The 23,451-nt window shown below is 45.9% G+C and overlaps 1 protein-coding gene across 3 annotated transcripts in view; it reads left to right on the forward strand.

Moving 5' to 3' along the window:
• The window catches only part of TRERF1 (transcriptional regulating factor 1), a 2,539,264-nt gene extending 2,518,523 nt beyond the window's left edge, over positions 1-20,741 (forward strand). For all 3 annotated transcript variants that reach the window (XM_069608500.1, XM_069608502.1, XM_069608501.1), the window contains one exon: positions 14,111-20,741. In XM_069608500.1, coding sequence (XP_069464601.1) covers positions 14,111-14,426 — 316 coding nt within the window. In that variant the 3' untranslated portion in view covers positions 14,427-20,741. The remainder of the gene's footprint in view (positions 1-14,110) is intronic.
• The last annotated feature ends 2,710 nt before the right edge of the window (positions 20,742-23,451 follow it).

Raw genomic sequence — 23,451 nt, forward strand, 5'->3', positions numbered from 1 at the left:
TTTGAACAAACGCTCAATCTATATACCGGCTGTATCTCAACAATGCAAAACCTATTACCAAGACCATTCCGAAATTTTGCATCAAACTTCTAATTAACAATCAGACCCATCATGGCACTTAGCATTTTGGAACACAAGGGACGCGTCACATCTGCAGACTGATGCTATGTTTTATTCGGGACTGTTTGAGGTTTGTCTTCAAGAAACTTGGCTGACAATGTCTTCGATCTTAGATGGCTATACCTCTTTTCTCAATCCTGCCTACAAGGGTATGAGAGTTCCTTTGTCAGGTCTTGAGTGGGGATCGCTGTGATGATAGAAGATAGTGGTCCCCTTCCTGCAAAACCTTGTCGTTAATATTATGGAAGATAAATTTGATTTTGAATACATACTGGAACCCGTTGGCAATTAAAACTAAGGATTTCCTCAGCGCTGTGTCAGAGGCAATCGACAGTCTGACTCTGTATTGTAACTCCCACTTTGTCATTGTAGAGGTGATTTGAATTGCTCTTGTATTGAGATAAATGTTAATCCTCTGTGTGTGCGGACGTCCGATTGTCACTACAGAGCCGAGAACTGGTTGGATCTGATGAACGCTAAATACCTTCACATCCTCAATGGCCAAAATAGGAGGGATGTCCCCGCTAAGACACCCATGGCAAATAATTTCAATTCCAGTATTTTTGGACTACGTCTTTGTTTCCAGCACCGCCATTCCTGATGTCAGATGGTTTGAAGTCATGCCTAGGGCTACAAGTGACCATGCGCTGCTTGAACTATATGCCTCTTTTATTGGAATTTATGAAAACGTCTAATAAATCTGTGAGTACTGTTCCACCACATAAGCACTGCTTCAATGTAGCAGTGAAGCAACAGAAAAGCCTCCTACGCAAAGAGCTAAAATCAATTAGCCACCCGGACAAAGATCAGTACTTAGACTGATCAAAAAAAAGGAAACAAAAATATAAAAACTGGTTGACTCTGCACAAAGCCTTGCTTCTGCAAAAGGATTCCAAACCTATGCTTGCATCACTTGCCTAATGGGATGTAAGAAGTATGTGGCGGATGCTTAATGAGGCAGGTCTATCGCATACAACTTCATTGGCTAAAGCTGTCTCAGAAGAAGCGTGGATCGCTTTTTTATGAAAGATTATTTGAACATCAGGGGGTGAAGGAAGCTGTAACTGCGGAGTGCAGTCGCAGAGTGGAAGCAGACATTGGCAGAGCATACTCTTGGAGAGTCTGTCTTTCTGCTCTATCAAAGAGGCGGTTCCAGTTACCTCTGAAAACCTCTAGGTGGCCGCAGAGCGGGCCGCGGAGTGCAGTCGCAGAGTGGAAGCAGACATTGGCAGACCATACTCTTGGAGAGTCTGTCTTTCTGCTCTATCAAAGAGGCGGTTCCAGTTACCTCTGAAAACCTCTAGGTGGCCGCGGAGTGCAGTCGCAGAGTGGAAGCAGACATTGGCAGACCATACTCTTGGAGAGTCTGTCTTTCTGCTCTATCAAAGAGGCGGTTCCAGTTACCTCTGAAAACCTCCAGGTGGCCGTGGAGCGGGCCGCGGAGTGCAGTCGCAGAGTGGAAGCAGACATTGGCAGACCATACTCTTGGAGAGTCTGTCTTTCTGCTCTCTCAAAGAGGCGGTTCCAGTTACCTCTGAAAACCTCTAGGTGGCCGCGAAGCGGGCCGTGGAGTGCAGTCGCAGAGTGGAAGCAGACATTGGCAGACTGTGGCAGGCCAGGTGGGCCTAGTCTAGACATTAGTCTTGACTCCAACCCGACACCAACCCGGCGAAGTCTACTTGACCTACCAGTCCAAGGTAACACTGGCGACTAGTAAGGGTAGGGGGGACCCTCTCAATTTTGAGCAGGAGGAACTGGCCCTGAAACGAGATTCAAAGTTATCATCATCCATAACCCTACCTCTAGCCAAACTAGGTTTACCTCAAGAGCCCGATGCGCAGGAGATGAAGAAGTTGCTTTTACCACCACCTAGCGACCCTTCACCATTACCACCAACAATCCTAGACAATTTACCAACATCACCTCCCTCAAGGCGGCTTGGGAACTTTGTAAACGCGGACACAATGGCTACATTGGCTTTATCTCCATCTTTGCTGATGTTGGAAGTCAGTGTAGACCAAGAACAGGAGTCCCTAGAGGAGCGAAGGGGGCCTGTACAGCTCGAAGATAAGGACAAAAGCTCCTCTTCCTCTTCCTCCCTCCACCCTTTCAGCCCCCTTCAACGACACCATATGAACTCATTGCAAATTAGCCCCGCAGCGAACAGCATCTTAGTGCCAAATCCACCTCAGCGCACCCTGCACCATCCAAAAGAAAGGCCAAATCCAAAACAAAGCTTCACCCACCAGAAGACGCGGGCTGCTAAACTCTTGGCCGCCAGGGCCGTGGCTGTCGAGGACGCAGTCTCGGAGGAGGCCGTCGGGCCCGGCGGCTCGCCAATGGCGGCTCCTACTGGTCCGCCGTGCCCGCGGAGAACGAATTTGGATGTGCGGGTGCAGGTCCATCGAGAGGAGCCGGCGCTTGTGGTCGAGGACGCGCTCTGGGCTCCCCAGGCTGCTGTGGCAGCAGGTGGGGTGGTTGAGAGGGGGGCTCAGGAGTGGACAGAGGTGGGCATCAGACCGTGGCCGGACTCGGCTTCTCGATCTCAGGCGGGCCTCGCGATGCGGACCCGCCTCCTGTGCTGGAGGCTGACGCTGGCTCAGCTGGCGTCGATGCGAAGGGAGGCGTCTCTGCTTCTCTTCTGGCCACGCCCACTATCAGCGTCATAGTGTTGCCATCGGAGCCGAGTGGGAGGGGGGAGAGCTTGGGATCTGCTCTCTCCTTGCCCACGCCGGCCCAGGCACTGGACTCCGTGAGCTCGCAGCTGCAATCGAGGGATGCTCACACTGAAAGCCTTTCAGAGGAAACAAAAGAACTACATTTTCCTCTGCATATTGAACTTGAAAAAATCCCCTTTGCAAAGTCACAGGAAAGTAACTCAAACACTACAGCAAATAAAGAAATGACTGAGACGCAAGTGCTTCCCATCTCACAATCTGTAACATCATCTCAGGAATACACCTCAGCTCAGTGCGCACCTAAAGAAGGACCGCAACCATTGAAGAAGAGACCGATAATTTTCGCCAAAGGGAGTCCATACACGGTGAGCAGGCTAACCAGACCTGCCGCAGGTAGAAGCAAACCTCCAAATGCCAATAAGAAAAATGGGCCCTAAACCTTGGTTGCAACACTCAGTTAAGGCTGATTTAGTAGAACATTTTTTCAAGAAACGTGGCAATCAACAAGACCTCACCTTGGTGGAAATATCAGACGGGGAGCTGTTGGAGAACGCTATTTTGACGGAGAATAACATTCAAACCGTCGATGACGCAAATAAGAAAACTCTGGTCTCTAAAACCATCAATGTTCATGCCGAGCCATCCAACTCCCCTCTCAGGTGGCATTTCAGGAATCTGCCAGCCATAGTTTGAAGAACAGCTCCAAACCCCAGCACAATGCTTCAGAACACATCACCTAAGACCTTGCCACAGAAAAAGGATGAACTACTCAAGGTGACTTCTGGATCGGCTCAATCTCGAGCTGAGGGGTCCCGTGAAACCAGCCATGACTGGACCAGGCCTCATATAACCGCGAAGATGGTCAATAGAGCCCAAAAATGCAACACACTTGAAAGCGCCCAAGAAAATGATATGTCTATAGATATAAGAAACATATTTGTGGCCACCCAAGCAGACAGTTTAAGATCACCAGAGACATCCTCAAAATCTAGAAGTAGGACAGAGTCGACTCCAATTCATTCGCAAAACCTCCCTTGTACCACATCTATTCCAACAAGACGTCTAAGCGAACTTCATTACTCAGTCCCTAAGGATTCCCCACAGAAAAAGCCTGACCTGATGTCCCTAATGGCAACAATAACCATTGCCCTTACGCCATTTTGTAAACTATATGAGTCACTGAATGACACACTGAGAGACCAAATGTCTATGATGGCATCCATGAACTTGAAAATGACCAACTTGGAAGGTTTAATAATGGCGGGGGAAGGGAACAGGCTGACAGCAAATAACTCTCTGAGACAGTCTATACAACTGGACTTGGCCCAGGCAAACACGAAAATGATGGAACAGATGGAAATGCTGAGGTCCTCTATTCCTATGTGTTTGAAAGGAGCTCTAGGCAACGTAAAGGACTTTCTCAGAGAAGGCTGCACAAGCCTGCATTCCTAGTGACACTTTGCCACAAGAAGACGAGGACACAACGAGGGAGACGGCGGCACAAGTCTGCATTCCAAGAGATACCTCATCACAAGATGACGCTGACCCAATGGGGGAGATTATCGCCATAATTGAGGCGGACGAGGAAAAACAGTCCCTCGAGATGAAAGATCTGGACACAGATCCAAAGAACCCGACTCCAACAAACCCTTTTTCGTGCCCAGCTAAGGAACGGAAGGAAAAATAAAAAGAACAAAAAAAAAAAGAGGAAGCCCTTTCAAACTTCACTTTTGGCATTTTCAATCAGGCAAAAGTGTGCTCCGACAAAGCCTCTACTGTCGGTCCGCAGAAAGAGACAACAAGTTCCTCAAAGATCTCGACTAAAGCAGGAAGGTATCCCGGGAGACCGGAAAAAAACAAAGTCTATGAGGAAAAAAAACTACCAATTCAAAAGGAGAAAGAATCCGTCAAACACGTGTTCCTCAAAATGGGATGTTGGCATACTAGAGGGTTCTACCATCTTCTAGCACAAAGCGATGTGAACCTGGGATCATTCGACCTCCTATCCTTGCAGGAAACCTGGATGACCGAGAAACCGGAACTAGACGGATACAAAGTGGTTTTTACTGAAGCAAAAAAAGGCCTAAGGGGTCGGCCGTCAGCGGGCCTTCTAATGGCTATACGTTCAGGAAGCAGCCTTGAGGTCCACAAGGTTATACATTCATCGCATTTGAAACAAGCAGTCATCTTGAACTGGTCCCGCCCAGGAACGCCATTGAGAAACTCCTCGTAATCAACGCATATTGGAATCCGGCCCTGGTAACAAATGAAGACTTCCTGAACAAGATTGCGGAAATATGGGATACATCGGCGTCAGTCCACCAGTGGAAACATGCCATCCTAAATGGTGATTTTAACGCTATCTGCGCAGGAGTGGGAATCTGTAGCAACATAGGACAGTCGGACGGCCCCGGCATAACTAGAGGTAATCTACTAGAATCCTTTATGGCAGACAGAGATATGCACAATTTGCACTGGCTGAGAGAGAAAAACAACATAGAAGTTCCCACATGGCAAAGAGACAGGCAGCAGAAGACCATAGATCATATCTATGTATCGAAAGATCTCCTGATGCTCATGAAAACCTTGGTAGTAACGGTAACAGAGCACAGTGACCATAATATGCTGTCTGCCACCTGGCGGGTGCCGCAGGTCCCAAAACTATACGCACCTTTGGAACTGGAAGTAGGTTGCGGTGGGACACGACTAACACTCTTGGAGGGCGCGATCCGGGAAATAGCAACGAAATACAGGAGCACCGAGGTGAGAAGCTCCAGGAAACATACCATGGAAAGGCTGGACTATGCTCCCCTCCTCACAAGATACTTAAAACCTAATAAGAAGGTCAGACGCCAACCCTTCAATCCTATTCACCAACATGATCAAGAAGTGGTAAAAAGGCATAGTATAATCCGACAACTGAAAAGAGTTTCCAAAAAAGCACCTTTGGAAGGAAACGTAAAGAAATGGAAATAGGCAAACAAAGAGTACAGAAATTGGCTGCTCCAACATCGCCACACCCTGCATCAAAAGGACGCAGAAAAAATGCTAGGCGTTCTACAAGGAAAAAAATCTAAAAACTTCTAGAACCTAATCAAAGGAACTGTAAAGAGCTCAGACAACAAAATTCAAAACCACGTAGCGGAAAATCAATGGTCTATGCACTTTTCCAACCTATACTCCCGTCCAACATCAGGAAGAGACTTATTGCCCATTCAATCACCAAAAATGAACAAAGATACGAGCGACTGGAACATCTGCTCCGACGAAGCAACCATCCTGAACATGATCAAGAAGCTCAACAACTCACGGGCACCCGGACCGGATGGGCTGAGCAATTTAGAGCTAAAAAAACACCCTGAACTATTGGCCAAGATGATAAAAAAGATCTTTGAAAACTGCAACATCAATCGCGCGATACCGCATTCATGGACTAAAGCCACAGTAATGCCGATCTTTACGCGGGGGCACCGGATGATCCCAATCATTATCGGGCCATCGCTCTCCTCGATGTAATCGGCAAGGTCTTCGCTTCTCTAGTGCTAGAGAGCTTCCGAGAGTGGCTGGGAAAAGTGCAGTACATAGACAAATTCCAAACAGGTTTCACCAAGAACGCAGGAACAGCAGTGAACATCCTGACAATGAACACTCTTAAGTCAAAGGTGTTCCAAAGCGGCACAACTGTCTACATGGCCTTCATTGACCTGGTCCAAGCTTTTGACCAGGTCGATAGGGAACGTCTATGGAATAAACTTCAGACCAGACATTGTCCTGCATCTGTCTTGGAACCAATTCAAGCATTGCATGAAGAGACCTCCATGAGGATTTGTCTAAGCTGTGATGGCGTGTTATCTGATGAAATATGGACATACAGAGGCATCAAACAGGGATGCCCGCTGGCCCCCTCCCTCTACAACGCTTACATAGCTGACTATGAGGAATCTGAAGGAGAAGTCAGATGTTTCCCACCAACATTGGGTGGGGAAAAAACCTCGAGACTCTTATATGCGGATGATATTATACTCCTAGAACTTACACCAATAGGGCTGCAACGCCAACTGGAGCACCTGGTCGCTTACCATGAGAACAATAATCTGCGACTAAACAAAGCAAAGACTAAAATCATGGTGATGGGGAAAGTCAGGAAAAACACCAAAAAATTGATCTGGAAGCTAGACGACCAAGTGTTGGAGGAGGTTACAGCATTTAAATATCTGGGAGTAATGCTGTCTAACCATCAAAGAGAAGCAGCGATGCAACAATTCCCCTGGGAAAAGCTGAGGTCCCTGACAGCACAAGCAACAGCAATGGACCGCAAGTATGGACGTTTTTCGCACGTTCCAGTTTTGAATTTTTACAAGGTGAAGGTGGTGCCATCCCTAAGTTATGGCGTAGACGCAATGCCGTGTTTGCTGGACGGAATCTGGTTGTCGTTGGAGAGCCATTTCTGGAGATCAATTCTAGGCCTGTCAAAGTCAACACCAATGGCTTTAATCAGGGGTGAACTTTGTCTACCATCGCTTCCAAGTACAAAAGCAAGATCTTCGCTACTCCTTTTCAGAAAACTGCTGTGTACTTAGAAGCCTAAAGCTCTGGAGCTGATAAAGAAGGACCTCGAGTCAGATTCCTATAAAATGCTAAATAAATGGAAGGAGGAAAACCTTCGACTTCTCCAAGACCTGGACTGTTCGGAAGACCTCTTGGTACACAATCCTAACAAAGTCACAAAGAAGCTCAATGGATTTCCACGTTGGAAACGGCTAGCAGATACCGCCTGACCTCTGCCATTGCGACTCCAGAAATGAAAATTCAAGAGGTAAGAGGCTACTTAAAGAAATGTCCAGATAAACAAGTAAGCAGACAGTTCCTAAGATTCCGACTCAACCAGGTGAGAACAAAGGAAATACAGGCCTTGAGAAACCAATCTGATTCTGCAACCTGCAGATTCTGCTTAAAAAAAGACATTGTGGAAACCAGCCGCCATCTCCTGTTGGAATGTAGCTCTCTAAAAGAGGTCAGGTCAAAACATCTTGTAAGAGCTCTAACAAACTATTCTACCTTAGATGATAACGAACTTTGTGCATTGCTTTCAAGTGGGGAGAACGCCAGCTGTGTGATTGGGGTCACTCAGTTTTTCAGACATTTAGATTTCAACAATGAAGATACATCAAGAGTGATGGACAATTCTTAATTCGATTCAACGGGCTATACCCGATGAAATGGAGGGATACTTTGTCTTGAGCATAGACTTTAAATATGCTCTTTGTAAAAATTGTCATACAATTAAATCAAATAAAAATAAAAATAAAAAAAATAATAATATTGGTTTTCTATTCCCAACCAGTCTAGGGCTCCAGGACCCGATGGAATCATTAATAACATTATCAAACAGATGCCAGAACTGTGGACGCCCTTTATTTTGACATTTTTTTACACGATCATGAGAACAGGCGAAATTCCGGGATCATGGAGAAAGGTGATAATCATTCCGATCTATAAGAGGGGCAATAGATTAGATCCATCCAACTATCCTCCAATCGTCCTACTAGAAGTACTGGGCAAGATGTTTGCCGCCTTCCTCTTAAAACATCTGAAGACCTGGATCAAGACAGCAAAAAGAGAGGATCCAAGACAAACAGGTTTCGTCAAGGGAGTGGGCACTGACCTGAATCTCTTCTTGCTGAATATCTTGAAAGGAAAGGACTTTAACAGCAATACGAAGATTTATTTCGCCTTTGTTGACCTGAGAAATACATTTGATAGTGTGGACCGCCAACAACTATGGGCAAAAATGGAAGCCTGGAACTGCCCGGTGTCTCTACTGGCTGCCATTAAATCCCTTTACCAATTCACCAGCATCCAAGTCCAATTAAATGCCAGGGGTCTCCTGATATCTCCCATTCACACATTCAGAGGCCTGAAACAGGGGTTCCCACTGGCCCTGACCTTGTTTAATTTAATCCTCTCAGATGTTGGGGATTCACTAGACAAGGTAAGAGCATTCCCAACAAATATTGGAAAAGAAAAGCTGGTAAGAATGCTCTATGCGGACGACCTTGTGCTTATTGACAGAACATCCATAGGCTTGCAGAGGAGTCTAGATAAATGCTCTAAAGGAATATTTGAAGACCAATGGCCTATCAATGAACTCAGCCAAAACAAACCTTATGGTCTTGGGACAGCAAAGCAATAGAACAAACGCTGGAGGTGAGCGGTTGATGAAGACTACTCAGATCACATACCTAGGGGCCCTCATCAACAATAGTAGGTGTTATCAACCCACCGACAGATGGCCCTGAAATGCAAGATGAAAATTCTGACTGGACAAGGTAGGATGATCCAAAAGAAGTATGGCAAGTTTTCAATTTTACTGTTATTGTGATTTTACAAATTAAAAGTGGTCCCTTCCTTAATTTATGGAGCTGAAGGATTCCACCTTACTCCTTGAGAAACTTGGCCGTCACTGGAGGGAGCTTTGGAGAAAGATGTTGAAGTTCCCAAACTTAATCTCAACTGCCTTGATTAGATATGAACTGGGTATTACCTCGCTACAAGCAAGGGCTACATGGAAAACGTTGGATCCTTTTTGTAATTGTATGCTGCCTCTCCCTGTTGGGCCTTATCAAATTCTGAAGAGCAAATTGTTTAGAGCAGACAACGTCCTAATGGAACAGTGATCTAATGGATATTGTTCGCTCTTAGAACATCTGCAGCCTGATCTCGACAAACTAATTGACACCCCAGGGAAGGTAAAACTGAAGCTTTGGCGAGAAAACTGGATTCTAACTGAGGAGGAAAAGAACTCGTACCGTCTCTTGGAAGCGCTCAGGAACTAAACCAAGAATCGGGGTGAGATACCTAAATACATGACCAGCGCCTCCAACGTGTGGTATAGAAACCAGTTAATTTCACTTCAGATTAGATCTATTTCCGACAAATCAGTTCCGACTGACCTATGGGAAATCAGCCACCATGCAATGCAGATTTTGCTCGATTATGGAGATGAATGAGACACTAAAGCATGTGACATTGTTCTGTCGAGGTTTGACGGATTTAAGAACTAAACATATGATCAAACTTATTGAGGCTCTGTTTCCCTACTTAAGGAGCCCTCCAGCTCCTTTTCCTTTGCAGATGGGGAGCAGATGCAAGTGGATCTAGGTCACCTGGCCTAAGCTCTGCCCACCTAGTACCTTCCTTCTTGCTGCTCTTTTTCACCACTTAGCAAGCCCCGTCCACCTGGTGCCTTCCTTCACCATCACTGTCTTGTGGCCAATGCTGGATTTGACTTTTATGGACTTCATTCATTCACGGTGGGTCACTCTTTCTCAACTCTCATGCTGGACTTCCTTTGCATCTTGTACTTATGGTGGCCCTGAATCATGCTTTTCCCATCTTCATCTTGCAACATTATATGTTACTACTGACTTCTGCAATTGTATTCGCTCTCCACTCTTGCTTCTCCACTCTTTTGACTGCTTACTCTCTTTTCTCTCCTCCCTTCCCTTCTCCCTTTTCCTATCTCCTCCCCTTACTTTCTTCTATGCGCTTACTCTATCAGAATTGTCCCTGGACCTAATATGATAGCAACCTCGTCTGTTTCCTCCAGCTCCCATTACTGTTTTTTTCCTCCCCACAACCCCTCCAGCGCTATCTGAAATGTTGTCAGGCCTAGTATGATAGTCGCTTGTTTTGTTCCTCCCCTCCCTTTCTGCACCCCTCTCCCTCGCCTTTTGTTTTTCTCCAGCTCTACTAGAAATCTCGTCAGGCCTAGTACGGTAGTCGTCTGTCTGTTTCCATTTCCTTCCCACTCTCCCCCTCCCTTCCTTATCTATGTCTTAGCTCTTGCACTATCTGAAATGCCGTCAGGCCGAGTATGATAGTTAATTTCACATCCTTACTGTTCATGGCCTGTAAGAATGTGGTTGTATTTTCCCTTGTTCCCTCCCTTGCCTTGAAGCGCTTTGAAACACATTGTGTATAGGCGCTATATAAATAAACGATTATATCATATCAATTGCTGGAGGTGGACGAAATTTGAACTTGCCTCCTGAAAGGACACAGTTTAACGGCCACGATTTGCCTGCTAAAATTTTTAAAGGAGGTATTTCGGTTACACAGTTAACATAGTGTCTGTCGAGGGATTGGACTACAAAATACCATTCTTTATTAAGTTGTTTTAAGATGTGAAGAAAATTAAACTAGGAGAATGTATGATAAAGGTTTGAAATAAACCATAAATCAATAATATAAAATAAAGAAAAATACTGGGATGAGGTGGAACACAGGAACAATGCAGATCAATACCAGGAAGGAACTACAGCGGTATAGACTTTTGTGTGGGCGTGGTCCCTTTTACAGCATAAACACCAAAGAGGGACTGCCTATCGAGGAGACGCTGCGAACCAGAACGAGAGACTGTGATGCACGAAGGAGATACAGAGAAGGCCACAGCGGAGCCGAGAGCAGTCCGCTCCCAGAGTCAAGAGGACAATGGGACTCCTTTGCCCAACGGCTTCCAGACGGTAACGGGAGGCTGGCAGACAGTGACACAAATGCAAGAGGCAGCGTCCATACCGTCGGTACAAGGGCTGGGCAGGAGATCCGCGTGGTGAAGGCACAGAGACAAAGCGATGCCCCACAGCACACAGAGTAGAAGAGAGACCCCAGGAAGAACTGGCCTGCATCCCTGAAACAGGCAAGGTAACAGGAGAGGCGTGGTGACCGGTAGGGGATGGAAGGTACAGGAGTTCAGAAACCCTGTATGGCCAGAATGAGCAGGAGACCTTCCTGCACGTCGTGGCCTTCAACAAGGCAGTAAAGGCATATGTGATGCGGATCCGATACAGACATCTGATGCCCACAATTCACGCAGGGTTTAAACTCTGAAAACCTTGTTGGATTCGGCATCACAACAAATACAAAAGACGTAGCAATCAAATTAGTTAGAAGTTAAGAGGGGTTTTCCTAGAGCGAGCAGAATACTTAGAAAAAAGGAACTGAGGTCACGGGGCGCACGCCCCTATATATATACTGGGCCCGGATACATGTCCGCCATGTAGAGGCGTTGGGCAGAGCTGACTCGGAGCTGCAGTGCACCCCCTGGCAGCAGTAAGTTCCAAAGAGCAGCTGACGCTGGGAGATGGGCATTGTAGATGAGGAATCCGTGGAAGGAAGTAGTTCATTAGCAAGTGCTTTATTGGTTGCACTGCCTAAATTATTGCACACAATCCCCTATATTTACATTCCTTTGAGGCAATATCAAGTTTAAACTGGACTGTGTATTTTTAAAGCCATTCGGTCTATCTGGCTAGAGATATTGGTACCCTTCAGTGGCTCCCATGTTATGCGGTGCAAGTAACTTGCTTGCTTGGAAATTCCACTCAAGAAAAAGGCCATGTCCTTTAATCCTGTCAGTTGCTGCTGTGTGCTACTGTAGTTCTTTCCATTTCCCTTCTTCTTGGTCCCCTTCATTCTCTTTTGGAAAGAACAAAACATTTTTCTTTTTACCTAATTTTTCTCTTAATGTTTTAGTGTACTGAAAACTGTTTTGATTGGTGAATTGCAAAACAGGGGGTTCTGGGAGTCTCTCTAACAGCATGGTATGATACATTGTGGGATAACAGTCTTGAAAGCACAAGCTGGTTTTCGGGTTATCTGGGTGTTATGTGACTGTTATTTTTATTTACATTCTCTTACCACATAGTAAGATGTTACATCATTAATGCTAGTGTTTTATCATAAAGACTTATTTCAGTTTGTATTACTTGCTCTTCTTCTGGAGTTTATTCTACTCAGTGGTGTTCTTTCCAACACCTTGGTAGGCCCAGTTATACTCTCCATCTCCACTTTCCCCTTCTGCCGTCTTGAAGGAAAAAGGAACAACTATCAGGTCAAACAGCTCCTCTCTTTATAGACCCTTCCTCCCTCCACATTGGGCCAGAGTTTCCCCTGATTCTGCCCCCTTTCTCTCCCATTGCCATGACCACCTGTCATTTACCAAAAGGGGGGTTGGGCCCCTCTGTGTTCTTGGGAGCCAATCTGTTGACATCTCCCCCATTGGTTGTTTGAGTTTCCGCTCGCGGGCCATCCCACGTGTATTCGACCTTACCAAACCGATCCCTTTCACAGGGGCCCCTGAAAGTCAAAGGGCTTCATCATAAATTCCCCAATCCGGAAAAAATGCCAGTAATTCCGGCACTAATTCCGGCACTAGTATTTTCTTCCGACCTGTGAAACACAAGTTTGCTGGTGGGGGCAGTGATCTACTGGCAGGCCTGACCTGCCGGGAGTTCAGGCCCCTACCGGCAATTAAATGCCAGAATCACTGGCACCGGTACTACTGGTGCCGGTCATTCCGGCAATCCCATCCATGCAGTCCTCATAGACTCCATGGAATGGGAACTTACTGGCGCCTCCTCTGCCCCTTTTTAATATCTACAGGATATCGGGCAGCGGAAGCAGTAAAGCAGTTTTGCCAGAATTACCGGCGGGTTACCGTCAAAACTGTAATGAGGACCAAAGAGTTGCTACAGCAAGTCCGTCAGCGGAGTTGTTTCCAGCGTTGGCACCCATCACAGCCAGCCCTTCCTTGTCTGCTCCCAGCATGGGAGGCAGAACCACCGACCTCGGCCTAGTATTTTCCGCCTGTTCACAGCGTGTCATGTTGGCTCTCCTCCTGCTGGGGTCGCCATCCCGCCACCCGGTGAGTCGATTCTGTGTCTCCATTCGCTTGCAGCGATTCCTCACAATTGTTTTTTTTAATTCTATTTAAACTACATCCCTTTGTATTTTTTGTATTTCTGCAGTATATTTTTGTGATCTGCGCTTACCATGTTGTACAACGTTGCATCAGCCATTGTGTGACAAGGTGTGTGCTATATTAAAAACGTTTGATTAAATAAAATATTTTACTTTAAATTTGAAATCCATAGGCTTTTAATTATTTTTCTTTGTGCATCAAATTCTTTGCTTGTTTACCAGCTCACCTCTTGATCTATAATTATTGCAGCCTTGTCTCAATGCGTTATTACTTTGCTCAAGTTACATACATGTGCCACCTTTTATATTAGGGTGGTGTTTCTCTCTGTTGGCATCTGTTGTCTCTGTTTGCTATTCTCTTTGGAGTATAAGGCAGAATGTTACTGGTATGTGGGTATACTGTTTGCTACCTTGCATAAATAGTGCACCGGCTTATATTTGACAATTTACAAACACCTTATTAAACCAATCATTCTTAATGGCTAAGTGCTGAACTACAGCTAAGAAGAATGTACGACCCCTTATTGTTTGTTTTCTCCCTTGTCCCTCAGGGTCTTTTTCAAGATCAAAAGTCGCAATGCGCATATGAAAACGCACAGACAACAGGAAGAACAACAGAGACAGAAAGCTCAGAAGGCTGCGGTGGCAGCAGAGATGGCCGCCACCATCGCAAGGACTACTAGACCCATGGGACATGATTTCATTCCTCTGGATCACCTCAGTTTGATCAGGCACCTGGAGCAGGGGTTTGAGGATGATGCTGCTCAGGACTTAAGCACCGTTATGGATGAGGCGGAAGTTATGGCCACCGATTTCTTATTGGATGAAGATGATGCAGACTTTCTAGAGGATGGCACTGATTTGTGAAAATGATGTGCTCCTTCCTGTTTACAGGGTTTGCATGCAGGGCTATTTGAGTGCATTCATCAAAAACCAATAGCAATTTTCTACTTTTTATGGACAAATGGTTTAATACTTATATTCACGTTTGGTGTTCGGTTACGGGTATTGATAAATAGAAAAAACTCAGGCAAGAGAAGATCTTCATTTTCCACCCACTGCAAGGTAATGTCGACATTGCATCACCTGAAAAACTGCTGAAAGGCGCATAAGTTACGTCACTGGTAGCATGTATAAGTCTTCCATAAATTAATTTTTACACAGTGAAGCTATAGGCTTTCAGCGACCAGGTTTGGAATCAGATTACCAAATATCTGTAAAACGTTGTACAAAATCTAGGCTACCGTTGCCAGTACAAAAGGGAAACCACAGAATCTCTTAGTTTGCAATACCAGGAAAAATACATAATTTCTTGCACCAAGTCTTACTGTCAAATACAGCAGTATTGATGAGCATTATTTTTAAACATTACACGTAAATGCGTTTACTATAGTTTGTGTAGCTCGAGTGATAACACTTATAAAGAGCAGAGGTAATTGAAAGTGAAGGTCCCTCTTTGAGTTTCTGGGGAGCCCCATAAGAATAAAATAATAAAATGAAAGACCCTTTCGTAAATACTACAAAAACCATGACAAAATTTAATTACAGTGCAAGTGGGATTTAGATCTGGATCTTATTTCGTGAAATGATATGCTGTAGTCAAAGTGCATCATTCTCTTATGTGGTAAAGGACAACACCTGTAAGGTGCCTAAAGAAACCTCACTGAATGTGAATGAACATACTCCATGTTTTCAATAAACCAACATTAATTGCCCTATCTGGAGGGAGGGCAAGTAAGGTAAGTTGGAAGGCTGCAAAAACACCCATATGTTTCTTAATCAGGCCTTGTTCTATGGTTTATGACGGTGCCTCTTTTGAAGTACCATTTTGATACCCAACCTTGTTATGTTGGAGTGTGTTTGAATTTCTGTTTGCATGGCTAATCTGGTGCCACGGGGTTCTACCCTTCTTTTGTCAGTCATCTAAACCTGCCTTGTTGTAGAGCCCTCCCTCTTTATTCAGTCCAACCGACCAAGCAAATTAATATCTGTGCTCCAGGGTGTTCAGATGGAGGGCTCTGGGCTAGAGTCAGGGTGAAATACATGACTAAGGTAATGCACCATGTTGGGGGGGGGGGCAATAATGAAACCAAAACGTGTTGAGAAAAATAGATACAGCACAATTAGGGGCCTAATACACGTTTCTGTTCAACTACTATGAAGTATCACTCGTTTTGCAAGAAGTTAATGGGATAGATCTACCAAGTCTATTTCTAATCACATGCAGTGTAGACTTACGAGGAGTAGTTGTCAATTAATCCTTCCTATGATTTGCTTTTAGATCATACATATTTTCTGCTGTGCAACTATGCTTTGTCAATATTGTAAATTACTCAGTGAAGTTCAAATCTATTGTGTATATATTGGTGATGTGGGATACGACTGCAAGCAGTTCACAAAATTGCTCAGATTTGCGATGCATGCATTTGTGTGCCTAGGCAACTCCATATCTTATTGTGCTGCCCTGTTCCAATCCAGAGTTGTTGTTTTTTATTGATGTTGATAATGCTTGCAAATGGGTATAATTGACAGTATGCGTTTGCCCTTCTAACGTGGCCTGACTCAGGTATAAAATTGAATGTTACCAAACAACATAATCTTTGATTCGGAACTTGAAAAATCTTGCTTTCAAATGTCAACTGCACCTTTAAAAATATTGCACTCGACGTTCTGAAGTTATTTTCTCAGGAAGTGCATTGCTCAGATGTACAGAATCTATATGCTGGGTTTCGCATTTTTCAAATCAAAGTTTTTTTTCTCCAGCAGATTGCACTTTTGTTAGCTGCCAGTTTTGTTTCGCTAGTGATTCAGCCTCATCTCTTGAAGTACTGTACTTTTTGTGGTTTGGAAAATATGCTGTAAGCAAAGCCATAATATTTTTGTGATGTATTTAAATGCTGTTCATATTTTATAAGGGATAAGATGTATATATTTCAGGGTGTGGATATAAAGACAATTATTTGTAGTCAAACATATTCACTGAAAAGGGAGGAAGTGTTTTAAAAGTACCTACAGCACGTTTCTGTGGTTCGCTTATTCGTATTCATTTTGTTAAATTCCTAAAAAGCATGCCTTCCTAATCTCTTTGGTGTCATTTATTCAGGTTTGCACTATTTCCGACTAAATTAATAGTTTGAGTTTTTTTTACTCTAAATGTTAATCTGTTTTTCAGAGCAGTATATTTGGTACCTATTGAACAAGCACTATGTATCCATTTTTAGTTTTTGTAGCCTACATTTGATTCACAGTGAAAATCAAAAATTTGTGTTATGTTTTTGGCCTAGAGAGGACAATATTTTCTATAGAATTTTGTATTGAAAAATTTTACCAAAAAGTTCTTTATAATGTCAAAGGTTTCGTATTTGTGAATGAAACATTCTTTTAAATAAATTAATCTAAAAAGTAAACATTTCTTTCCTAACACGTGGAACTGCATGTAACCCTTACTCTAAGAGCAAGCTACAGACTTATTCAGTGTTTTCCTATACCATGGTTTCTCAGTGGGAAGCTTATCATCACCTAACTAAAACAGATGTCTGAGCCATAAACTGTAGTGCAATATAAAGGGGAACTCATGCCCAGTTACTTTAGTTGTCAAAATAATTACTAATTTCGGCATTTAAACAAATGCTGTTGGTCAGGTGTAGGCCGGGCAGGGAGCAGAACTCCTTCAGGAACTGAGGCATATACACTCTGTTGTTGTGGTAGGTTTTGTCACCATGCAAATATACGTGTTTTCCTGTCTTTCTTTTGCAAATTCTCTTCCTAGTCTTTTGATTTCACCTCGGGTAACATTTGTTAATACCGTATTTGCTAGACTGGTACATGTAATGGTTCCCTAATTTTCCATATCGATAACATGACTTCATCAATTCTGTCTGCTACCTTGTACCTTTCTATTTTCATCTTCTTTACTTAAGTAAATAAAATCCAAAGGTGACCCCTTTTGTATTCTTTTAGTCAGCTTTGTACTTGTGTGCCAAATTTTGAAATCAACTATTCCCTCACTCAGTATAGCCACACTTTATGGTCTGCCCTCCTGTATCAAAATGTATCACTCATGCTACTACTTTTGCCACTTCATTAGACGTATGCACAGTTGTTCCTTTAGCTATTCTCAGTTCTCTGGATTGGATTTTTTTTCTAATTATCACTTTTGCGTTTTTTTGTATCTGACTGCAATATAGCTGCCAAAAGCTAGCTCACTCTATACCACACCTTTTTATAAACGTAACATGCTCTTCTGATTTTCAACTCGTTCAGATCCTATAGTTATCAGTCTAGTGTCTATTTCTATTCACAAATACATTGTTTTACTTTTTGCATTGAATTTCCTTTCATCTGCAGTTATAGAGCTCCTTCCTCATGAATAAAATGTGTTTAGTTTCTGGGCCAGATTTCATGAACCTCATGTATTACACCAAGCAGCCATACTGTTCACATCATTTTGTAATTCTTTCTGCACTTTACCCTGGTTCATTCCCGTGCCTAGAGTACTCCATGTTTGTGCAAAAACCCAACTGGCATTGTGTGTTTCCAGAGCTTCAGTCAATCATTATATTGAATATACTCGGGCTGATAACATTTCCCTGTGGGTTCTCATTTTCCATCTCAAACTCCTTTGACATTCTGTTTTGAAGTTCCAGTGGTGACTCTGCCTTTCCAGACCCAGAGGCCTGCTTTTTAGGCAGTTTTCCCCCATTCACACAGCCTGGCTGTCAATCACACAGCAGGGTGGCTGTCCGGGCGGGACAGTCACCTAGCCAATCAAACAGGAGTGCGACTTGGGTTACCAAGGGAACCCATGGCAGGGGTCCCAAAACCCCTCCCTCACATCCTGCCTAACCAGACTTTCAGGCGCCTAAGGAGGGCTTCTGCGGAGAAGCCCGCGCAAAGATGATGAACAAAGGAACCAAACCTGGTTTGGCGAGCGGAGTAAACACGACAAAGACATTTTCAAAAAGAAATAGCGAATAAACTCAGCCAGAACCGTATAAAAACGTATAAAGTCTAGCGTGTTTAAGTTCGAAGCTACCAAGATAGCCTAAAACAATAGCAAGGTTATTTAAGATAAACGCGGGAGGAGAAATAGGGTAGTTACTACTTCCACCAGCCAAGTCTTGATGAAAAGGGAGCGAAACCATGCTCCAAGAGAAACAGACAAAAAGGGATACATATTAACCCTTTCCAGTTTTCTATGTAAGATAGTTTGTACTTGATCTGTGGATTTTAAAGAGACCAATGATGTCAATGGCAACTTTACATGTTCTGGGAGACAGTAGTCAGTCCCAGAAAATGGAGTCTGAGTTTGGAAGTCTAAAAGACAACCCTGTGTCACTGCACTGAAGGTGCTGTGTAACACATAGTAAAAAGATGATGCCTATGGAGTAGGTGAGGCTCCGCAGTCTATGAACACAAAACATGTTAAGCACACACAGCAAAACACATGTAAGAGTGGGGAAAAAAGGCTCACACTCTTACCAGGTTGAAAAAATAAATCCTAGAAATCCAGCAAAGCTGCTGAGGGACTCAGTAGGTAAGGGGAATTAGCCATTCTGGAGAATTCTCCCTAACACTGGTGATTGTACAATGTGCCTTGAAACAGACTGGAGGCAGCAGTACCATTTCCCTTTATTTGTATGACTTTTTATTGAGCCTTACTGTGTTTACTGCATCTGGCTCCTGACTGTGGCTAGTGTCTAACATGGCCGTGCCACTAGGTCTTTTGTCTGTTCCTATGCCCATGTTGTCCCTTTGCCTTCCCCTGCAGTTCCAGGGCTGGGATTTCCTTATTTGGGCAAGCAGCTGCCCGCGAAAGCTGCTCCTTTTGTGGTTCCCTGCAGGTCACATGAGTGGGCACCCAGGAAGTGGACTGGGACTGTCTGGTACCAATCCAAACTACTGGTGTCAGGGTGTCTAGTGTGCATGAGAACCCTAGTGGTCCCTGATTGGACTACTGCTGGCCTGCATGCATGGAGCACATCTTGCCACTGGTGGGCTGAGTGTGAGCACTCACCTGACTGTGGATAAGAGGAAGGATCCTGAATTCATTCCAGCAGATTAGCAACAGGTCAGAACCAACCTGCAGAAGGAATCAAGAATCCTGAGGAGAAGAACAACAAACGATCCAGAGACACACTTGAGGAGGCCTGGCATCCGAATCCCGTTATTGTCCCGGTGGAGCCCTGCTTCGTCACTGATCTCAGAAGACCTGTGAAGGTGCTTCGAACCCTCAGAGTGGTGGGACCAATAACTCTTGACGCCTCCTGGTAACCCTGCAAGTGAGCATGTTCGGAAGGGCCCCTGGGCCATCCAGTGGGCTGTCCAGCTCAATCCTAGGTTGCCATACAGGGGACTTTGGGGAATTCCAGCGTATCCAACAAAGCACCCTTCTGCCAAATTTCACCTTCCCAGCACCTTTGGCCCGTGAGATAGGAGGCTGGTCATACCACAAGAGTCGGGTTCCCCTGCTTCACTGTGCAACAATGACGGTCGCTGAATGTGGTTTTCCTGCATTCCTTCCAGTGTACTGAGACCTGCTGCATTGGTGCTTAATTCGTTCTTCATCCGAATGAAGATTTGCAGCTCCTGTCCCCTATCGGACCTGTATCTGCACCCGCAGCACCTGTGCATCTGGAAGCCAAACAGAGGGTGGGAAATCGTACCACCCCGAGACCTGCCAAGTCTGGACCAAAACCAAGCTAAGGGCGATGAGTAGTGAAGTCACTTACCAGTGGCCCTTTGTTCATCCAAATGCATTTACGCATTGATGGTTAAACTTGGCCTTTGGCTTGGTTAGTATTTGCTTCCTAAAAGTCGGAGGCAGCTCGGTTCATCATAGCAATCCTTACCTGTCGCTTGGTACCCGTTTTCCCGCTCGCTAAGAAGTACTTTGTGAACTTTACGCACAGCTATGCGCTTTTACACATTGAACCTTGGCTCCATTCATTTTAGGGCTGAACACATAACTTTAGGGTTGCCATCTCTCAAGACTGTTGGTGATATAAATGTTATTCATCCATTTTGCATTGCAGGTGTTGGTGGAGCTATTAACTTTCTCACAATGAATCCAGTGACTGCATATATATTACATAGTGTGTTGCTTGTGTGGTGTTTTACTATTGCATTTCATGATTCATTTGTTGTTAATGGGCCTATAATAAATAGCATATTTTTGTATAATACTGTCTAATTGTAATTCTTGGCGTTTCACTGTGTGTGCTCATTGGTTACCCCTTATCACCCTGACTCCTCCTCAGAATTAGCCTTGACTGCTCTGTAAGCTACTGTTAATTGGTCTGGCTAGCTTCCCAGATGTGTTCCCCGGTTCATCTAACAAGGGTGGCCTCCTAAACATCTGCCCACCAGTCCAGAGTTTAGAAATCCATTCTAACATGGAGAAACAGTTAGTCCGCTTTATAAGGCCTTCTTGATTTAAGCATTGTGTGAAGGCATATTGCATGTGTCAGTGAGAGTAGCTAAATGCATGCCATCTGTTTCATTCTGGTTTGTGAGGTTGGTAATTTGATCATGCTTTGTTTGCAATCTCTGTTATGTTACTGGGATTTCAGCTGGGCTCCAATGCCATTTGGATGCTCACCAGGCACTCTGGTGGATCTGAAAGAGTGGGGGGGGTTACATTAGTAGGGGGAAGAGGGAACATGCAAAATAGATTTGTTGTTGCATGAATGCAGCAGCATGCATGCATACTGGGAGTGCCCTGTTCTCCAGCATGGGGTCTGGCATAGATTCATATGCTCATGAATATTCCCCGTCGTCAGGCCCGGAATCCTCGGTATAGAAAAAAATCAGTATCAGTTTCGTTTCTGATCTGTCTTTCTTAGTAGTAACCAATCACTGGTCTCTGGGTCATACTGCCCCCAGCCAATGACTGCCCTCTCCCTAAGCCCCGCCTCCGGCAGCCATCCTCAGATTTTTACCGCACGTTCAAGTGTTGGGAGTCCTCGTGCTGTAGCTCTCGAGCTTTTGCTGCGTTTTCGCGCTTTTTCAGGAGATTTTTATCATTTTTCGGTTAAATAGAGCCTCAAGCTCCACCGTTTCTACATCCGATCAACGGGGATCCGTTTCGGAGTTTTCTACGCCCCTCAAGGGTGAAGATTTCGTCGAGTTACGCTTTTGGAGGATTCCAGAAGTTCCGAGGCCTACCCCGGACATGGCCCAGGAGAAAGGAAGCTCGACGCCCGGGAAGCTGTTCAGGACCTGCCCTGGATGCCAGCTTCAGAATGTTTTCAAGGAGGACGAGCATTCTTTATGCCTCTACTGTCTCCATGAGGACAAGACGCACAAGGAGAAGGACTGTGCGTTTTGTGGGAACATGTCAGAGCGGACCATGAAGGATCGCCACCTCCGTCTCGCCAACTGGCTGGAAGGGAAGAGCCCGTCAGGCGAGAAGAAGAAAAAGAAGTCCGAGTGGTCTTCTAAGTCCTGTGAGGGTGCCCCGGCGACGGGGGCCCAACAAAAGGCTAAGCACCGCGAGGCCTCGGGCACCGGGAGCACCGGACGGTCGGGCTCCTTGGCTGCCAGGCAGGGCGCATCCTCCATCAACCACGAGCCAACGCTCTGGCTCGGGTAAGAGGAAGTCCGAGAACCCGGCGAAGCTTCTGGAGAGGCCCCGGTCGATCTCGAAGATTCCGGCAGAGGGGGAGCGAGGCTCGGACCCTCCCCCCAAGGTGAAGGCCCCAGGCGTCCAGAAGGTGACGATGGCCTTAATTCACCCTGCTAAGACCTCGATTGAGGATGTCGCCGCGGCCCTGGCTCAGCCTGTGGAGGCTACACCAGTGGAGGCGCCCTCAGGACCCAGAGTCTCCCTGCCGCCGCAGAGGGAGTCGCCTTTCAGGCCCATTGAGAAGACCCCCACGAAGTCCTCGTTGGAAATGGTGGGGGAAGGGCTGGTGGCCATCGTGGATACGGACACGACCTCTGCAGAAGAGCTCATCGAAGTCGTGGAAGAGGCCCGGCCCATCGTGAAGGATCCCGACGAGGGCGAAGACGAGAGCGACGGTGTCGCCGACAAGGCTCCTCAAGAGCCCTCGCGCCCGTCGTTTTCCGGCGCCGCAGGACACCTCGACGGCCATTTTGTCAGCGATTCAGTCCTTATGCTCGGAGATAAGGACAAGCCAGACCCGACGGGGGAACCGGAGCCAGGACCTTCGGGGAGTCCACCGCATAAGAGGAGGAGGACGCATCCTAAGCCACCTCTCCCACCTCTGCGGCCTGCTCTGCCTTCCCCGCGGTCTACTACCCACGGGGATGATACAGGCACGGACACGGCTACGACAGGTACAGATGATGACGGAGGCGACGACGGGACGTGCCCCCCGTCGCCCCCTGCTTGGGCGTCCCCGCCCGACGAGATTGGATCCTTTCATGCCATGATCTCCAGGGCATCCGAGCTTTTCCAGCTCTGCCCAGAAGAAAAGAAGAAAGAGGGGTTCCTATACCAGCGGCGCGAGGCTAAAAGGAAGACGGTCCTCGCCGTACCGCTTCTTGATGACATCTGGGATGAGGGGCTCGCCCTCCTCAAGAACCCTGCCACGGCGCCGGCAAAGAGGGACCGGTACGAGAAGAAGTACCGGGTCTGCGACGCTGCCCCCTTGTGCCTTCGGGCACAACCTACCTCGGATTCGGTCGTCTCGGCGGCGGCAAAGAAGAAAGCTGGGGGGGCATCGGCCTCGACATCATCTTCCCCGCCAGACGGCGAGGGCAGGAAGTTGGACACAATGGGACGACGGGTCATCTCATCCGCAGCAACGCCTATTAAGGGCGGCCAACGCCCTGGCTATCCTAGCCCGCTACGACAGGGAGTTGTGGTTCAAAATCGCCCCTCTGTTAGACTTCCTTCCGGACGCCAAAAGGGCTGAGGCCCTTGAAA

Source organism: Ambystoma mexicanum, chromosome 4q (assembly GCF_040938575.1).
Source record: "Ambystoma mexicanum isolate Mex_15411 chromosome 4q, UKY_AmexF1_1, whole genome shotgun sequence".
Taxonomy (NCBI): domain Eukaryota; kingdom Metazoa; phylum Chordata; class Amphibia; order Caudata; family Ambystomatidae; genus Ambystoma; species Ambystoma mexicanum.